The 20,956-nt window shown below is 36.7% G+C and overlaps 1 protein-coding gene across 1 annotated transcript in view; it reads right to left on the minus strand.

Annotated features, from left to right (window-relative positions):
- Positions 1 to 7,971: 7,971 nt before the first annotated feature.
- Positions 7,972 to 20,956, minus strand: part of LOC101888321 (nuclear pore complex protein Nup205) — a 108,617-nt gene continuing 95,632 nt past the window's right edge. Inside the window, exons 13-14 of the mRNA XM_059118486.1 lie at positions 8,313 to 8,495; positions 7,972 to 8,230 (exon numbers count right to left, since the gene is read on the minus strand). Coding sequence (XP_058974469.1) covers positions 8,037 to 8,230; positions 8,313 to 8,495 — 377 coding nt within the window. The 3' untranslated portion in view covers positions 7,972 to 8,036. The remainder of the gene's footprint in view (positions 8,231 to 8,312; positions 8,496 to 20,956) is intronic.

Genomic DNA, 20,956 nt, shown 5'->3' on the forward strand with positions numbered 1-20,956 from the left:
GAACACCGTCCTGGCCTCGGGAAAATGAGAAGCGTAATGTCTTTAAACCCTTTAAGACTTCGTCTTCGGTTAAGATAATGCAGGGAAAGTGAATCAATATAGTGGTATGAATTTCGCAAGGGCCTCTAGATGTGACCTGGGTATAGAAAGACTGAAAAAAGTAAGCAAATAAATTTGCAATTTCAAGATTGTCTGAAGACTCTTTACTACCAAGTTTCATGCTGGAGGGAAATTTTTGAGCTCTCCTTTTGGAGTTTACAAATGTAAAGAAATTCTTAGGATTGTTTAATAAATTCTGCCGCATTTAGGCTAAATGCTGAGAATAACATTTGTAGTTTTACGAATTATATCTGTTTCTTGCCATGGAATTTTTTGAATAATTTACGGCCGTGTTAGATTTTTTGAAATTTTTAAAAAGTCTATTTTTAATATTGCGTAGACGTCTTAATGTAGGTGTAAACCAAGCAGGGCCTTGGTGTTTTGCCATAGGTACGGAGCTATTTAGAGCGAAATTGAGCTGTTCAAAAATTTAGAAACACATGAATCAATGTAAGAGAGCGTAGTAGGGGTATATTGGACTTCGCAAAATTACGCCTACTAAATAAAGTATTAATAACGGTAGTGTTGGACAGAGTGTTCCTCAATTCAAGGTTTAAAAGGAGCGTTGGATGATGTGTATCCTCAGGAATAACAAACGGCGGACTTCTGCAAAGCGAAATATTTAAGGAAGATGAGAAAATTAAATGTAGGAGTCGTTCGTTATCATTGAATATAAAATTTACTTGGTATAAACAAAGTTCAAAAATCTTATCCCAAAAAGCGTCGAGTACAACTTGCTAAGTGGAGGGTACATAATCTAATTTATTATCACCCGAGACCCAAGAAACATTAGGAAGATTAAAATCACCCATGCAAATCTGTAAGCAAAGAGGGAACTTTTCCAAAAAGACCAGCGTGATTTAAGTAAGTTTCAAATTGGGTGTAATATATGAGCAGGTTATATATATTGTATTACCAAAGAATATTAGCTTTGCACAAACAAATTCATTATTTGGGTCGAAAAAATATCGACAGCTTCCGAAGGAATCGAGTGGTGGTCTGCAATCAGAACTCCATCACCTTTTTTATTCAACCTATCCTTTCTGAAAATAAGATAATTATCGGGAAATATTTCTGTATCAAGAATATCAGGTTTGAGCCAAGTTTTAGTAAAAACAATTATTTTATGTTCACAGAATACACTTTTAAGGAAAACATTACTCATTTTAGTGTTAAGACCTCATACATTCTGATATAGTATAGATATGACATCATTTAGTTTTTTGATACTGTTGGAATATTCACAGATCTAGGGGTTTTTGTACGTTCTCTGAAAACAAATTCCTTCACTAAGGCACCATCGGTCCAAACCGAGTTACTGACAATAGTATTTAATATTTTGTAAGGCACATTTATTTTAAAAGAGGAAATTTCACGTCGTCAAATTTTAATACATTTATATCGTTATCTGACAGATCGGTTATTTTAGATTTAAGGTATTTACGAATATCATCAGTTGAAGTATTTTGGTGCAGCCTAGATAAAAATACAGTTTTACGAGGCGCAACAACAACTAACTGATTAGAAAGCGGTTGATTAAAGTCTTCATTTAGAGCAACTGTAGGGTTTAAATGTGAATCATTTACTACGATAGTAGGTGGATTGGGGATATTTTCTGCAAATGAGGTTGATGAGGTTTTATTCACTTCAGTGCAAGAACTAACGTTCGGTGCAGGAACAGTCGGATGTGAGTCACTACTGCATTGAGCATATTTCTCAGAAGGGGGGTTAACCACAGTAGGAGAATTTAAACTTATTAAGAGTTACTAATAACGCCAAGAGTACTAATAACGCTAGCGGACTTTTTTCTTTTAGGAGACACATCTAAAAATTCAAAGGTTTTAACCATTTTTTCAATTATATCGAAATTTTGTGATACAGAGTTAAAACTTTTTTTAAGGTTCAGAATTTCAGCTTTAATGTCCTTAAAAAGACGATAAAAATTTATCTCTAAATCTCTACAATCCAAACAGGACCAGCGGAGTCCTTTAGATTTATCAGTTATAAAGTCGAATTGTCTGCCATTAAAACCAGCGCATTTCAGATGCATATAGTTATCACATATATAACACGTAATGAGACGTTCAGTAACGTTTTTAATATTACAATCCTAATAAGAGCAAGCATGGAAATAGAAATCGAATTGACGTCAAGATAGGATTCAACGAATTTCTGCCATTCGCGTTCCGTTGAAGACGGAAGCGAATCATCCCAGCCAATGTTTTTGAGCCAAATATGTTGCATAATTATTTTTGCGACCACTATAACTGGTCCTAGCCATCCAACTGGATCAAATAATTTTGTGATAGTTGACAAAACTTCCCGTTTAGTATATTTGGAATGATGTTCCTGCGCGTTTACACTAAAATAAAAATGGTTCAGCTGTGCATTCCAACGAATACCAAGCGGTTTTGAACTGCTAGCTTCTACGAAAGTTAGAAGCTAAGCATCGTAAAGATGATCTGAAGGAAGTGGTTGTAAAATACTGCGATCATTGGCTGTCCATTTACGTAATTCAAATTTTGTGGAAGATAGGGCACCAATTAGTTGGTCTCTAGTATTGTGCGCTATCTCCAAATCGTGATAGCCGGTTAAGACTTCATCTACGTACATGCACTTCCGCAGGATATGTGCAGCTAATGGAAATTCATTTTCTGTGTCATCGCCAATTGCAGTAAAGTCCGAATGGCAAGATATGAAGCACAATTTACTCCGAACGTTACTGTTTGAAGTTCAAAGTCTTGAATCGGCTTGTTGGGAGAATCCCGAAAAACAATTCTTTGGAGGGGGGTGTGAGCAGGATCTACTCTAATTTGTCTGTACATTTGTGTTATGTCGCAGTTAAAAACAAATTTGAAAAGTCTCCATCTTAGAATAAGGAGGTCTAAATCCAACTGAAGAGTTGGACCGACATAAAGAATATCATTTAGACTATTTCCATTAGAAGTCTTGTTTGAGGCATTGAAAACCACACGCAATTTAGTTGTTTGTTTATCCGGATTAATAACCGGAAGGTGAGGTAGATAGCAAACCGTAGAACTTGCTGACGAAGTCGAAACCAGTCTCATGTGGTCTAATTCTAAATATTCTCGGACCACCCCATCGTAAATGGTTTTAATTTGTGGTTTTCTAATGAGGGAAGCCTCATTACGGAAAAATTGACGTAAACAATTGGTCCTGAAATGACCAAGCTGACCTGAGAATTCTGGTATAATCGGAAGTTTGACAATATATCTGCCATCTGAGTCCCGACACGTTGTACTTTTGTAATTTTCCTCACAAAACTTTTCCGAAGGAGACAGAATTGCGAGCTTTGGAGGTTCTTCCAATTCCCGAAAGAAGTGTGTTGTTAAGATTATCTTCGGAATAATTTAGTGTGGTAGGTAATACCGTTATGGTGGAAGAGGGAATTGGACCTGTAATTATCCAGCCAAAAACAGTATTTTGAGTCATTAATGACCCCAAAATGTTGGATTGAATTCCTCGAAGAAGAATTATAGGATATAAATCAGCGCCTAGGAGTAGATCAACTGATCTAGATTCAAAGAAATTTCTATCAGCCAAACGGGAAATTAAGTCACCAAGTGAAAAAGATGGTAAATTGCCAGAAATAGCGGGAACCACTAATGCTGACAATTCCATGAATATTGATGTATCGATAGGAGAACCTATGCATAACGAACACAATTTTCTTGATGTTGTGGACAAGGTTTGGTAAATGCCAGAAATAGTAGCTTGTGTCGACGTAGTAGAAATACCGAGACGACGATGTAAGTTTTCTGTAATGAAGGAAGCTGGTACCTAAAATAACATTTTTGTTGTGCGAAATGTGATACACTTGCCTATTGGCAAAGTGCGATACACCTGACGAAGTCGAGGGAAGATTTGAATTCGCATTGCTAGATTGGGAAGAAGGTTGGTTTGAAATCGACCTCGAAGAAGTCGTTGATGGAACGGGAACTGCAGGATTGGACATCGATGTAAAAGGGTGTGATGCCGCTTGTTGCATTTACCGCGATTATGATTAATTACATATTTTTGACCTCATGACCAATCGTAAGACAATTAATACAACAATTGAACCGTTTGAATACTGAAAAGCGACCTTCTACTGATATTTTTTTTTGAATTCTGGACACAAACGCAAAGGATGAACCAATTTCGGGCAGAGAACGCACACTCTAACTGTCTTCGTAAAATGAGCTCGCACCTTCTTTACACATTTTCTAGAGGAATCTATGCCACGAATATCTCGAAGGCACGTAAGGGTTTGAATCCGTTCCGTAAGGAAATGATCCAAATCCTTCCAAGATGACAATGCCAATTTGTTCTTGGTAGTCTGTTCCCACTATGAGACGGTGTTTTTAGGTCAAAATGGGATCCCAATCGTTTGTAGAAACATCGTAGATCTTGATAGCCGATATGCATCCATTGATTGCCCGCTGAAGATTTTTTAAATCCGTATATGACTAAATTGTCAAGAACCCGAAGATCAAAAAGTAATTTAAGCTGATTGTTAATTAATATGCGGACATTGTAATATGATTCCTTCAATACTTGCCACGCTAACTCAAAACTTCTATGCGTCAAAGGGAACTTTGATATTACATCTTTTGCTTCACCACTAGTTTTTTTTTCAGTTACTAAGGCGGCTGTTGTTGACATAATCCGCCGAAAAAAGATCCCTGAATGTAGGCCAAGAAAGAAAATCACCATAAAAACATCAATACCGCAAGGCGGAAGATTTAAACTATGCATAACATTGTCATTTGAAGAGAAAACTTCAATTGACCAGAAACTTGTGAAGCACCAGACAACGAGAGAATGTCATCAGGAGGGAGGCATCTCTTCTAAGAGTACTACAAAAGTTAGAATTCAAATTCTATGGAGGATTTGTTTGGGATAAATGATCAGAGTTTGAACGTATAGATTGGAGGAAGAAGAATTGGAGGGCTTTTGCGAAGCACGAAGCTGATCCAATTTTCTATTTGTTGATGCAATGACGTTGACATATCCCTTAAACGCAGCATTATATTTACTTTGTGCTGATTCGAGGTCGGTTTCTTGGTCCTCGCCAGCAAATTTAATAGAAGTAAGGCTTTTGACATACGTATCTTTCACTTTATCCAATAAAGACTTAGCTTCAGAAGATTGAATTTCAATAATGTAAATATCCATATCTTCATCTCGAAGAGCATTGAAGTTGCCTTCGAATTGAATGATAGCATCAGTTGATCTGATAAAATAATCAAGTGTAGAATGTGACATCTTGAATAATAAAAAAGTTTACTGGATGAAAATCAAATAAAATAAAAAAAAATTGTAATTTTGGTAGAAAATTTCAAGTAAATGATTTTATTTGTTAGCGAAAACTAACAATTGCAAGACCCAAACAAAGGATTTTACTTTTTAGGCGAAGCTTTTAAGATAGATACAAATCGACCGAATGTAGGGTGTATTCAATAACGAAATAATTAATTTCCAACAGAACCGTTAGAACTTTTAAGAAAAATTAAAATTCATGAAAAAGAAATATTTTAAAATTTTGGCCCGAACTGACCTAATAAACAATTTTCACTTTTTGTACTGAACACACCTATTACACGATGTGGTACACAGTACTGATATGTGATCGTATTGTTGTTGTTGTATTAACCACTGGTATGTTGTTATTGTTATTTTATTTCTCTTTTGTGTTGAAAAACACAAAGCACCAATCACAATAACAATGTAAATCACAGATCACTGCTTATTTATTTGCACCACACTTTTTCTGTTTACGCGTATATCGTAAAAAAGAGCGAATATGTGCAAATGTATTATGAGTGTAATATTCTTGAAGAGAATTATTACACACACTGAGAAACCAGCACTGTTGGAAATTACGAAAAAGCGACTAACCGACGGACGGACACTTAAGCAAACGAAACGGACGATCGTAGCTAAGCCCTTTTTTGTTTTGTATTGAATTTAATATTTTATTTGGGAATATTTTTTATCGAACACTTTGGAAATTTGCTGTGCTGCGTTTATTCCGTAATTCAAGTTGGTGATCAATCAAGAAAGCTCTCCCCATAGCCAAATAAAAAAGGCAAACTCATATACTAAATTGAATATGCCAACCCTTTCCTTTCAAATAAAATCTATTTTCATGTTTAAAATATTTTCGTATGACAAGTGGCAGTGCCAACCCTTTCCTTTCAAATAAAATCTATTTTCATGTTTAAAATATTTTCGTATGACAAGTGGCAGATTTTACTAAAATTATATGAGTTCCTATATTTTCGGCGTTTCTTGGCACGTAAAAATAGTTTTACATTCCATATCTCAGGAGTACCAAATTCATTTATCTGCTCTTGGACTAAAGCATATAATGATAAATATTTCAAACCATCTATCTTTAGGAAACGTTTTCGGCAGTGTTAGTTCTTGTGTATGCTTCATATGCGGTTTTAGTTTAAGTCCGCCTTTAAGGATCATATCCGCAGAACTATCAGCTGAGAAATATTGCCAAAACCTTGACAATATCTGCTATATCAATTCTATAGTGAAACGAATACTTACACTGTCAACTTCTTGTAACGCATTTAATGCCAATTCGAGATAAGATGAATATGAGAGATGAGAACCTTTTACCTGTATTGTAGCAAACAAAGAGTGCGGGCGGGCGATGGTCATTCAACCATCAGACAATTAAGTCCTACATGACTTACCCGACTATTATTTTAGTTTTCTGTTTTAGATAATATTGTTACCTGACTTTTGTACCCTCTAAAAGGCGTGAAAAATGTTAAAAATATTTGTTCTGAAATTAATGAAAAACTCTTGCCAGCGTACGCCCAGATTTAAGGAAGAACTACGAAATATAAATTTGACAATTAAGGGACATAATAGAGATTACCTTGGTAACTGTACCATGGCTCTCCCTAAAGCTGGGGAGTAAACCTTGTCTTCGTTGGATCACAATACCCTTTTACCATACACAAATAAATGTATAGACTACATAGTTTTAAAATTTATCCCTTCCGGCAGATGTCACTGTGATTGATCTTGGGCCAGTGTCACTCGACTTCGAAAACAATTTATTAATTTTTCCGCTATTTAAGTTCTATATTTTTATATTTTATGAAATAGATGGGTAATGTCAATGTAAACAAAGTTACTGTTTCGTTATTCAATACTCAATATTTCGTATTGTGAGAGAATTAAGTGAATAGTCTTATGCTCTCTCACAGTATGAACGACATGTGTTGAAGCTCTTTTTCAAAGATAACAGATGAGACTTTTTAGTCATAATTTAGTCAAAATATCACCATAGAAATACCATCCGGAACGAGCGCTTTGAATGACTTGACATCGTATTGTTTTGCAGGACGAACTACCGAAAAAATGTCAAAACTATTGGATTCTTGCAGGTTCTGGAACAGAACATTTGTTTTAAAGGTTATGGGGAATAAATATTTTATTTTCGTTCAGATAAAAACGTATTGTCTCCTTGTAAAAAGAGCAGTACCAATGATAAGAAACCAACACTACTACAACCATAAGTACCACTAGACAGGAGTCAGAAATTAGAAATTTAAATTTAGGAGTCTACCTTATTAAATTATCTGTGCACTTAGCTAGACGTTAACGTCCTATCTTTTACACATTTTCTTACAGACTGGTTTCTCATAGGTAAATGAAGACAAAAAGAAGATAAAAATGAATAGCTAGTTGAAGTGGAACTACTAGGTCAGTTTATTTTATGACACTAGTTTTCTAACAGCGAAATTAACAAAAAAAAAAAAAAGAGGAATGCATAAAACACTATCAATAATATATCTTTTACTGTCTCGTGGTACAAAAATATAGCTAAAATTAAATTGGAAATACTTTTTATATTATACATTTTATTTGTAGATCAATTTTTATTTCACAATTCTAATAACATCAAATTATTTAGTTGGATAATATTGTATAAGTGATTTTATTCTACGCAAGAGGGCAATATTAAACGGTGCTTCCTTGTTCTCAAAAGTGTCAGATGTTATACATAACTGTCTCGAAAACGTTTCATTAAATACCAATACAAGTTTCTTTTTCAATTTGTCCAGATCATCGCTGTTACACTTATATTCATTAACAATATCTAACGAATAAAAACACGGCATTATTTATATTCAATTTTAATTTATAAATTCAAGTTTTACTTTAAAATTTGAATTACGTACCGTCTTTGTATCCAGATTCCTCGTATACATTTGATACAGTCTTTGTTGTAGTTGAAAATCTCATATAATAATCAAGATGACTCCAAAGTAGATACAAGCATTGTTCAGCGATAAATACGCACATATATAAAATATTTTGTTTCTCGGTAAGCTGTTGACTTAACTGAAGGTACCTTTCCTTTCCTAAAAATTGAAAGACAATTCAAATTATATATAAATTTCACTACATGTTGTAAATGTATTTAAAATAAAACTATTAATAATCAACTCTTTCAACTGAATAGAAAAACATCTGTATGTGGATAGGCAAAATCTATTTAAAAGTTGGTTTAGTTGAAATATTGACTAATATACTAACCTTAATTGAGAATCTTTAGGAAAAAGTACACATCATCTTAACATTATATTACCTACAAATTAACAACTAAAACTCATGTAATTCTTTGATGGTAAAATTAGTATAAGAAAGAATTGTTAAATTTGCTCTGAAATAACTATTTTGCCGCTTACAGGAAAAAAACAAAATAAACAACTATGCCAGTCAAATGCTGGCAACCATGCTACTACTTTTACATGCTCAATTTTACTTAGAAAAAATAATAAAAGAGAAAAACAAATCCACCATCTCCTTTTCACAACATTAGTAAGTTATACGATCGACTAGCGGTAAGTAAGCTGTTTAGGTGCAGCTTACTTACCGCTAGTCGATCGTATAAAGAACAATAAATGACGAAGACAAAAATCAATCTACAATATACATTGTAGAACATTTTTAACACATTTACATCTCCACAAAGAGAATAAGATCAAAAATAATAAAAACTATTGAAGTTCTCATAAAAAGTTCTCAAATAGATAGTGAAAAGAGGCCAATATGTAACAAATAAATGTGAAAATGTGTGCATTCTGCGGATTTAACAAATTTGAGTTAAAATCCAACACAATTGAGACATTATCAAACCCCATCGACATTTTGTCTTATAGTGATTAAGCCATATCCCATGGAGTAAAAACATAACCCCAAAAAACACAACCAATAATTTCCAAAAAACATAATCTTCAATCGACAAACGTAGTTGCCTGTAATCTTAAGAAAGGAAACGTCAATTTTCCATTTAGGCATAAAATTTATAAAAATATAGTAAAATCAAGAATAATTTGCGAATGCAAAACGTTACCATAACAACTTTAAGATACTGTCTTCATATTTATCAATAAATAATACCACTAGTCCATGGTGCCGACGTTGAAATCATTATACTACGTCGAATTCAACAATTTTTTTATATATTTTGTTTGTTGAGTGCTCATTGCACTCTCTGTCAGCATCTCTATCGATCGTGGGTATGGAGACACAATAACCTATCTAAGAAGTCGAGGGGGACTGCTCAAGCTTTGGGATGAGGAAGATTCACTTCTGTGGTGGATAAGGTGTCTGACATAAAGTTGTGGTGCCCTACGAAGACCCGGACTCAGAGATGTTTTGGATCTGTTGAAGGAAATGGACAGTACATGCGACATTATCCTAGGATGTGATAACATAATAAGGGTAACACTACCATATTTCAGAATAGTGCAAGAGGGAATGTCATTGACATACCACCTTTTCAAGAAATATAAGTTATGTGAAATATCGATATTTTTGAAAACAAGTGTAATAGCGTACATCTATTTGTTGTAGAATAAAGTAATAATCCACAACAAATGTACTGCTTTGTTGAGACATATTTTTCCCTTTTTATTTCTTATTGCTCTCAACAACAACATTACCCATTACCATGCGTAGGATTACCTACCTATATATCACACCAACAATTCATTTAAATTTCCAACCACTCACCACCAATCCTACCGCAGCGGGTTCTACGATACTGGATTGAACCGAAACAATAACATCCCAGTTTCGGCCAACGGCTGCCAATCCAGTATGCACATGTTTGTGTTTGTTTACTTTTCTGCATTGGGAGCAGCATATCCTGGAATGCTAGCTCCGGATTTTATTGGTCCGTGTCTGGATTGAGGAAAACCTCAAAAATTGGGATTATGTTGCGAGGTGCCGCAGTAACGTAGTCGCCGCACTTCTTCGTCGTTCTCATCAAAGGGTTGTCGGAGTATGGAACTCCACCGCAGTGTCCAGAACAGCAATCAACACCGCAGTATCTAACGCCAAAAGTTACTGTTCTAACTCTGGATTGTGCATCGTTTTTGCAATGCAATTGCAACGGACTCCAAGGCAAAAAAGATGGGATAGTGGAATATAAGAATCGGAGGAATATTAAGATCGCAGCGGAAACCACGATGAATGAAAATTGCAGCCTATAAACCTTGTTATGGTTACAACGTACTAAGGAAGTATCGCAGGTGGATGCTGTTACACCATTCTGTTCAGTACAGACATATCTCGGTTGAGCTAGTTTCTAGTGACCTATACATGGAATGTATGGGGGTAGCAGTCAAGTGTGGAACTGCCGAGGTAGAGGTGCAGGATTTTCCGAATCATCAACAAAGCAGCAGCCGCTTGCTGGTCGATAAGACCAAACTTCTCAGCAGAGGCAGCGGGATTTGCAAACGAGCGTCGTACCAACCTACTGATCCTAGAATAAGTGATTTGACAGTGGAAGTCACGGATGACAGTAAAGGCGAATCGTACAGGCCGATTTCGCTTTTGTCGCCAGTAGCCAAGACTCTTGAGGCTTTACTCCTCCCCAGCATTAGGAACCAGCACGGATTCCGTCCATAACAGCACTACACGCCATTTCCACACATATTGGTAGAGGACTGAACCAGAACAGGCCGTGTGACAGAACAGTGTTGGTAGCCCTTGACATATCAAAGGCATTTCATACGGTCAATCATGCCATACTGTTTGAGGACGTACAGAGAACTACCCTCCGGCCAAGTTTGAAACGTTGGATAATCAACTATATGTGTGGACACCAGTCGTACGCGGAATTCCGGAACAAGAAGTCCAAAGCCCGTAGAGTGAAACAGGGAGTTCCCAAGGTGGGGTGATATCTCCGGAACTGTTTAACCTCTACCTTTCTGGAATTCCTCGCCCTCCAGGCGGCATAGAGATCGTAACGTATGCAGATATATGTGAAAGGCTGAATCCCTATCTCGCGGAGCTTGCCGCATACTTCCACGCGAGGAATATGAAAATATACGCCACGAAATCAACGGCCACACTCTTTAACACATGGTCTGCGGAGATGAGAACACAGCTGAATGTGCAGGTCGAGGGGAATCTAATACAGACCACGAACTACCCCAAGATTCTAGGGGTCACATTCGACAGCATGTTCAAGTCATCCTCGCAAGCCACAGCTATCTGCGACAAGATGAGAAGTGGAACAAGGTCCTTAAGGCGCTAGCCAGAAGCACTTGGGGTGCGGATAAAGAAACCTTGTTGACCTCTTACAACGCGATAGGTCGGTCTGTGGTCAGCTATGCGGCTCCAGTGTGGTCTGCGAATACTAGTGCTACGCAGTGGAAGCACATCCAGACCTGCCAGAACGCTGCCCTGAGAACTGCGACAGGGTGCCTTCTCATGACACCAGCGGACCATCTACATGAGGAGGCGAAAGTCCTTCCCTTACGTCAGCATAATCATATGCATTCGTTGCAGTACCTGCTTGGATGTTAACGTGAGAGTCATCCCAACCATCATATGGTGGATAAATCTCCTCCACCCAGGCGTGTCAGGAAGGACATACATGATCTAGAGAGGGAGGTCCAGCGCTACAAGAGAGAACCTCTAGATCAAGAAGCCTATCAGGCAGGTCTGAATGGCATTCATACAGACGCAGTCGCAGATGCTATTAGCAATTATAAAACGAACGCCGTCCTCGGAGTCCACCCCATCCATTGCAGCCGAAGAACGTCAGCTGCCTTGACAAACCAGGGTAGTTTTGGCGCAATTACGTTCAGGATGGTGTAGTCGTCTCAATTCGTATTGGGCACAAATTGATGAAGATGTTCGTGACGCTTGCCCGGTGTGTGATATAGGCCCGCACAATACCCTGCGCCTATTTAATTGCATAGCCAAACATACCCAACTCACTCCACAAGATCTCTGGCTACAGCCCATTAAAGTAGCCGAATTTCTAAATCTGGAGCTGGAACCAGATTAGCAGAACGCAAACACTTGCATGTACTACTGCTACAACAACAACAAATACCAATTTTCAGACAAATCACTGAAAAAATGTGCCAAAAATCATCAAAATACCGAATTTCGGGAGGTACCGTTATATGGGGGCTACACCGATTGGTGGACCTATGCATGCGATGTTTCGCCACCGGAGCTCGAACCCATAATGGCCAACAAATACCAATTTTTAGACAAATCCGTGAAAAAATGTGGCAAAAATAATCAAAGTACCGAATATCGGGAGTTACCTTTATATGGGGGCTATTTCAAAGCGTGGACCTATACATACAATGACTCGTCACACGAACTAGGACCCATTTTAACCTACTATTATATGGGGACTATGCCAAAACGTGGACCGATATATCTAATTTTCAATACCAACCATCCTAGACACAATACAAATTGCTCTGCTAGCGCTACAAGAGAGAACCTCTAGATCAAGAGGCCTATCAGACAGGTCTGAGTGGCATTCACACCGATGCAGTCACGGATGCTATTAGCAGTTATAAAGTGAATGCCGTCCCCGGCGTGCGATACAATCCCGCACAATACGCTACACCTTTTAAATTGCTCAGCCAAACCTACCCAACTCACTCCAGAAGATCTCTGGCTACAGCCCGTTAAAATAGCCGAATTTCTAAACCTGGAGCTGGAACCATATTAGCAGAACGCAAACACATACATGTACTACTGCTACAACAACAACAACAACCTCTTTTGAGTCTATTTTCTTTCGGTTGCGGTGTAAGTTCTTGCCGAATGGCATATTGGGGTATGTTTAACTCACAAGCCATTTTTCGGCTTTTCACTGCCACGCGAGTTTCCATCAAGTCGCTTCTTTCTGGCTTAGAAATGACAGCAGTCTGAAATTGGTTGCAGTTTTTTCATCTCACCCTGTATTGTTCCCCACTGGCTTAGTGACTAGACATTTAACGAATTTCTTGCAAAATTTCGCGTTTCTATTATTTTTGAAGTCACCTAGCCCATTATTTTTCAGGTATACCTCCTGACCGGGAACAAATCGGACAACTCTGGCCCTTTTATTATAACTCTGTGCACTTTTTTGATAAGCGGAGTGAATATAAGACTCAATCTTCTCTCTAATGAGGGATAGTCTATCATCTCTGTCCAAATCTCATCTACTACGATAAAAATATAACAGTTTCCCTTCTTCGAGCGTAGATATTTTCTTAAAAAGGCAAGATACAATTTTTGGAAAGATCGATCGGTTTTGAGCTCTTGACCAATGCCAGGCATAATATTTTGATTTACCGGCTTGGTTTCTTTAGAGATTTGGCATGATTTAAGGAATTCCCTTTCTTGACACACCAAAATCTAACAAATCAAACAAGTGGAGGAGTTCCACTTGCAACCGGGATATCATATCTGCAACTACATTATCGGATCCCTTTTTTTCAAAATGAAAAGCATGTAGTTGTAAAACCTACCACTTAAATGCTGCAACGACATAGGCCATTTCAGGCTGGCATGGTCGGTAATGGTCTAAACTTTTTGGCAGCTAATACCGCAGCTAAACATTCTTTTTCTGTAACGCTGTATTTTCTTTGGCAGGAATTTAACGTCTGCGAATAGAACGCAATTGGGTGTTCTTCATTTCAGTCATTTAGTTGATACCTCTATGTACACTGGTGGCCAAAACTAAAGCAACTGAAATTATAAGGAGAATGAATGCTCTGTAACTAAACTTAGGAAAATGAGAAAGCTTTTCTAGTTCTAAATTATGCACTTTATTCACTTTTTACAAACTTAAAACAAAAAACCAAAGTCCAGTAAAAACAAATCTTTGCCCATGGCCATTAACTTCACACCCTCTTGAAAGGATACATATAGACTATGCTGGTCCAGAAAAAGGTAAATATTATCTTCTTATCATCGACTCGTATTCAAAATACCCTGTTATCTACGAGACAACAACGACAACCACATATGCAACATTAAAAATGTTAAACGAATATTGTGCACTCTTCGGAAATCCTGAACTATTGGTCTCGGACAACGGAACACAGTTCTGTTCAGAACAATTTGAGAAGTGGTGCAGCAAAAAAGGCATTAAACACACAAGGACTGTTCGTTTTCATCCAAATTCAAATGGACAAGCCGAGCGTTTCGTTGATACACTTAAACGTGCATTATAAAACTCGAAGGGGAAGAAACGCCTACGGAATCTCTCCAAACCTTCCTAGAAGTCTGCAGATCCACACCAAATCCCAATGCACCAGAAGGTAAGTCTCCAGCAGAATCCTTCATCGGAAGAAAAATGAGAACGATCTTCAACGTTCTAAGGAAGCAACAATCGCCTGAGTATAACGTCAATCACAAAATGGAACAGCAGTACAATACCAAACACGGTACCAAAAACAGAGAGTTTAGCAACGGAGAATTGGTCTATGCAAGAAACTTCAAAGGAAACAAAAGTTATTGGACAACAGGCGAAATAGTCGGGCGTAAAGGGAAAGTCATTTACAACACTCTAATCGACGTTGGGGACAGAAAAATTCTAGTACGAGCTCATACTGATCAACTTCGACATAGAGAATCGGTAGAGTCAAGCAGTCAAGAACGACAAAAACTACCATTGGACGTACTACTTGAAGAATTCGAAATCGCTTTGCTTAACCATCAAAAACATTTTGCAACTCCAACAGGTTCACCAAACTGGACACCTCAAAGAATAACAAGTCGCAGACAACCAGTCGAACCTATTTCAAGATCACCTCCTCATCTTAAGGAGGGAGATGTTGGGGCAACCCATATTAACAATCTGGCATCTCATGTTGCAACATCCTATACGGCAACGCTCATATAATAAGACGCCGTGCTACCGCCATTTCAGCTTGCTCAGTCTTGTTCTGTCTGTCACTCGAGTCTGACTCACTACATTGTACATTCTTCATTCTTTTTAAATTAGTAGCTGTGAACGCTCATCATCCAATAAATCTTTACACCTTTAGTATTAACAAACATTGGCTTTTATTTCAAACCATAAAAGCACAACAGTTTTATTCTGGGATGAGTCTACGTTTAATATTAAAGGCTCAGACATGAAAAATTTTACGGTGAGAAGACCAAAAAAATTAAAGACTCAAGCCGCAGTGTTGCAAGGGTACAGTGAAGCATGAGGAAGTGTTAAAATGGTGTGGCGCTGTTTTTCTTTCTATGGACTTGGGCCTGTCCATGAAATAAAGGAAGTTATGGATCGGTTTGTTTACAAAGATGTGTTGAACATCACGTTGTTCCTTTCCGCTGAGGAAAATATTCGGCTTATTTGGGCGTTCCAGCATGACAATGATCCCAAACATGCCTCACAACTTGTCAAAGATTGATTGCGGGAGTCAAAAATCGGTGTTTTGTCATGGCCGGCACAATCATCTGACCTAAACCAAATAGAGTATCGTAGACAGGAAGATCAAGCTAGATTCGGAAAGAAATAAACACAACATTTTCCAAAGAATTCAGGGTGCCTGGAAAAGCATACCCAATGATCGAATTGATCGTGTTATAGATTCAATGCCTCGTAGGGGTGCAGCTGCTATCAAAAATAATGGATGCGATCGACTACTAGCCAAAATTAAATTATTTTAAAATAAAAAGTTGCTTTAGTTTTGACCAAGCAAAAATTGGATCATTTTAGTTTTCCATATATTATTTTTCATTCAATATTATTTTGTATTTTTATTCTTAGTTTTTTTAAAAGTGAATAAAGTACCTCATTTCAAACTGGAAAAATAATTACAATTTGTTTATTTTTGTAAAAGTTACAGGGCATTTATTGTCTTTGCGATTTTAGTTGCTTTAGTTTTGCCCACCAGTGTATATACCTCTGCACCCACTCCATAATCAGATGCGTCGCATTTCATAAAATCTGCATGTCGAAGAACTGGTGCTGAAGTTAACGCTTTTTTCAATTGTTCAAATGACTCAAATGTTTTAGATTTGTTTAATGTATTGGTTAATGGAGTTGCGATGGTGGCGAAATCTTTCATGTGTTGCAATGGATACGCATCTTTAATTGTCAATTTATTCAATTTCCTAGCATCTAAACAAAATCTATTCTTCCCAGGATTTCTAACTATCTTAGTTCTTTTACTCCATGGATTATCACTTAACTCTATAACATTTAAATCTCAATTTCTTTATAAACTATATCTTGAATCGCCGAAGAAATGGGATAATATCTATAGTTTACCGGTACAGCGCCCTCTACCAATTGAATGGAATGCTTGTCTAAGGAGGTTGGCCCTAGACCCTTTTCTCCGAAGTTATCAAAACTTTTTATAACCTCCTCTAACTGGAATTTTTGTTCGAGTGTAAGATCGTGAGGTTTCAATTTGTATTCCATATTTTCTTCTACCATCTATTCTGCAATTTTTTATATATTTCAATCAATCCCATCGACTTCAGAAGCCAATGGAAAAATTCTCCAAAAGTCTATTCCTAGGATGAATACTTAACCTTATGAATACTCAATACCTTAAGCGTCTTAAGATCCCACTGATGCTCTTTTTATAGTTTCTACCACAAGTTTACTATTTCTCTTTCTATCAGCGAACTTTCTACGAACCTTGAAAATTCTAAGAAAAATATTAAGTTTTGTAATAATAGTTTTGTTTTCTCATTTTAATCGGCATATAGTGCCTTTTCTTCGGATTTCATTTCTCATTATTAGCTTTAATTTTGTTTTTTGTTTATCTTCTCAGATTTTGGTGTTTATCTTCTCAGGTCTGGATTACACGATCTTTATGATTTCTCCTTTGCAGGATTATCGGTTCAGCGTTGGTGTCCTGCAGTTCCCACGCCCCTCTTCACGTTTTCCGGGTTGCAGTTTGGACAACGCTTGAGGCAACAATTTATATATATAAATACTGCCCACAATGGAAAAAATCACCCCCTTGCGGAGCTCCACGCAGTGTTTTTTCCGCACATGGCCGTATTTGCGGCCAAAATAAATTAAAAAAGGGCAATCAGAATCCGCGATTCTACAAAAACATAAAAATTATATATATCACATATAAACAAAATCATGGGAATCGATTGGATTCAATCATTCAATTTATGACAGAAACCAATAACTTCATGGTATCATCAAATAACATTCGATGATGACATAGCATAAGATTCACCTCATTTTTGACAAGAGAATCCCAAGTCAGTGCAAAACAAAAATTAACATACAATTACTTCCAAACGCCAAATAAGAATTCGTTCCGAAATGTCCATTCGAAGAATGGAAATCGATTCTGAACTTAAAAGATTGCAAAACGAAGGAATAATAACAATGATTGTCAATTTTACCAGAAACAAATCAAATATCTTGGACAAATTATAAACAAAGAGGGAATCAAACATGATCCAAAAAAATACCAGCCATCCAAAATCTTAAAACACCAGAGAATGTTTTCGAAGTATTATCGTTATAAGGTTCTATCAATCATTATGGGAAATTTGTAAACAATCATGAGATCATTACGTAAACATCTTGACGATATACTAAAAAGGGGACGCCAAATTCGGATGGACATCACAGTGTCAGCTTTCCAGACAACACTATGAAAGTAAAACGCCATGTTTCTAGATCACTTCCACAAGCGGAAAATAACTACAGCCAAAAAGAAAAGGAAGGCCTAGCCTTTATATTCGCAGTCCAACGGTTTCACAAAATTTTATTCGGATGAAAATTCAATTTACACACCGATCACAAGCCTTTACTCGCAATATTTTGCTTAAAACTTCGAAATCAAATACATGAACACGAAAAAACTTTGTTCATGATGATGTTTTATGAAGATTAGTTAACAATAACGGAAATTCACCAGGTGATTTTATAGTGGCTTCAATGTCATTCAAAGAAGGCATGCGCAATGGAGTAAATGAAACTATGTCAGTCCTACCAGTATCATTTAAAATAATCTTCGTAGCAACAACACAAGACGCAGATTCACAAACAGTCATCCAATAAATTTTAACAGAGTGGACAGAAAGTAACACAAATCATTCAATTTTTCAACAAGTAAAATCTTTTAACAATCAAAGGTTGCATTCTTTTCAATAATCGTGTAGTAGAATCATCAGAACGCAGCAAAGCCATTGCCAGGAGTTTTGTTTATTGGCCAAAAATCGACCAACAAATTGAAGACTTTGTTCGGAAATGTAAGAACTGTCAACGTGTTGCAAAAAGTCCCACATTAACAATGTAGCATCGCATATTGCAACACCAACAATATGGCAACATCCCATATTGCAACATTACCCCAGTGAAGAAAGTCTTAAAGACGGGCGGGGCCGACTTTATGATACCCTACACAACTTTGCTATTTTAGTAGAGCTGCGCATAACAATTAAAAGTTTTTATGGGAGAATTCAATCACACACGCTATGATTATGATTAAGTTCAAAAGACTAAATATGCCGAAGAATTTGTATCTTTTAAATTCGGAATGGTATTGCCCATTTGGTGCACAATTAATTTGAAATCGGATAAAAATATATATGGGAGCTATATCCAAATTGGAACCGATCTCGATAAAATTTGGCAGAGATATTTCTAAGCTGTATTTGATATATTTCCCTGAATATCGTTGTTACGGAGTGCATATTACGGCTGTGGGTAACAAATATGACAAATCGGTTGAACAGTATATATGGGACCTATAGCTATATCTGAACCGATCTTCACCAAATTTGACATACTAGCTTCTAGACTCAATTCGGTCGTAAGTGCCAAATTTCATCCAATCCAAATATTAGACGTTTGATGCACAATCAAAGGTAAATCGGACGAAGTTATATATGAGAGCTATATCCAAATCTGAACCGATTTCGTTAAATTTAGCAAATGTATTTCTGAGCTGTATTTGATATATTTCCCCAAATATTGTTGTTACAGAGTGCATATTACGGCTGCGGAGGACAAAAATAACAAATCGGATGAACAATATATATGGGAGCTATAGCTATATCTGAACCGATTTCGATCAAATTCGGCATACTTATTTTCAGGTCCAATCTGATCGTACGTGCAAAATTCCATATTATTCGGATCGATATTACACGTTTGGTGCACAATAAAAGGCAAATCGGACGAAGATATATATGGGAGCTATATCTAAATCTTGACCGATTATCTCCAATTTCAATAGGGTTCGTCCTTGGGCCAAACAAATGATTTGTGCAAAAGCTCATCTGGATAGGGCAATAAATGCGAACTGTACTTTGTTTACAAAAATACATGGACAGACGGACGGACATGCATAAGGACTCAAAAGGAACTATGGGTCTATCTCGTTTCCTTTTGCCTGTTACAAACAAATGCACAAAGACATAATACCCTGACCACCTTGTGGTGTAGGGTATAAAAAACAGCATCTATCATTATCATGATGCGGTACAACCACCAAGTTCAGTCTCTTTCTCTCTCTCTCTCTCTCTCTCTCTCTGTCATTCGCTCGAGTCTAACTCAACATTGTAATTTCATCACCTTTATAAATTAGTAGATGCGAACGCTCATCATCCAACAAATCATTACACCTTTAGTAATATTAACCATTGTCTTATCTCCAGCATTACAAGTGAGGAACAAAAGTTTTGACTCAACTAAGTTCACTATGGTACAGTCGTTTCAATACGTGAATTGACAAATATGTGTGAAAAGACTGACCGGCATGTGATACAGACCCGCGAATTACGCTCATCATATTAATATCCCTGCCAAACATACCCAACGATTTTTGCCTTTGCGACTTGATCTTCTTAGGTCGGATTTAGTCAAATTTTGGTTTTGTTTTTGCATGTTGGTCAAATTAAGTGCCATTCCAAAATTTTTCGAAAAATTAATTACTGCTGTAATTTCAATGAAAGTTCAATATATATCAGCATGGTTTTCCTAGTGGTCTTTCTACTACAACAAATCTTATATAATTTATGTCAACAGTAATAAAAGGATTTGTTCAGCGTAAACAAACTGACACAATTTGTACTGATTTCAGTAAAGCTTTTGATAGTGTTAACCATGAACTCCTAATATATATATTAAATTATATGGGTTTCAACACAAACATAGTCAAATGGATATCATCTTACTTACAAGATAGATCACAACTAGTTTTATTTGAAGGGTATCTATCCAAAACGATTAACGTTTCATCGGGTGTTTCGCAAGGAAGTCACCTTGGACCGGTCCTTTTTCTTTTATTTATCAACGATTTACCTAATTCCATAAATTACTCGAAATTGTTAATGTACACAGATGATGTTAAATTATTCATTTCCCATAATTGTGATAAACGAGCTAGTTTACTTCAAAACGATTTATATAGCCTTTTTCAATGGTGCAGGTTAAATTGTATGGATTTAAATTTAAGCATATGTGCTTCTCCAGACCATCTCTGATATTGCAATATAATATTGACGGTCATTCATAAATTAATTCGTCGATTTGGCCTCTTGATGGATCCAAAATTAAATTGTAATAGCC

This window comes from Musca domestica, unplaced genomic scaffold (assembly GCF_030504385.1).
Source record: "Musca domestica strain aabys unplaced genomic scaffold, Musca_domestica.polishedcontigs.V.1.1 13, whole genome shotgun sequence".
NCBI classification, from domain to species: Eukaryota; Metazoa; Arthropoda; class Insecta; order Diptera; family Muscidae; genus Musca; species Musca domestica.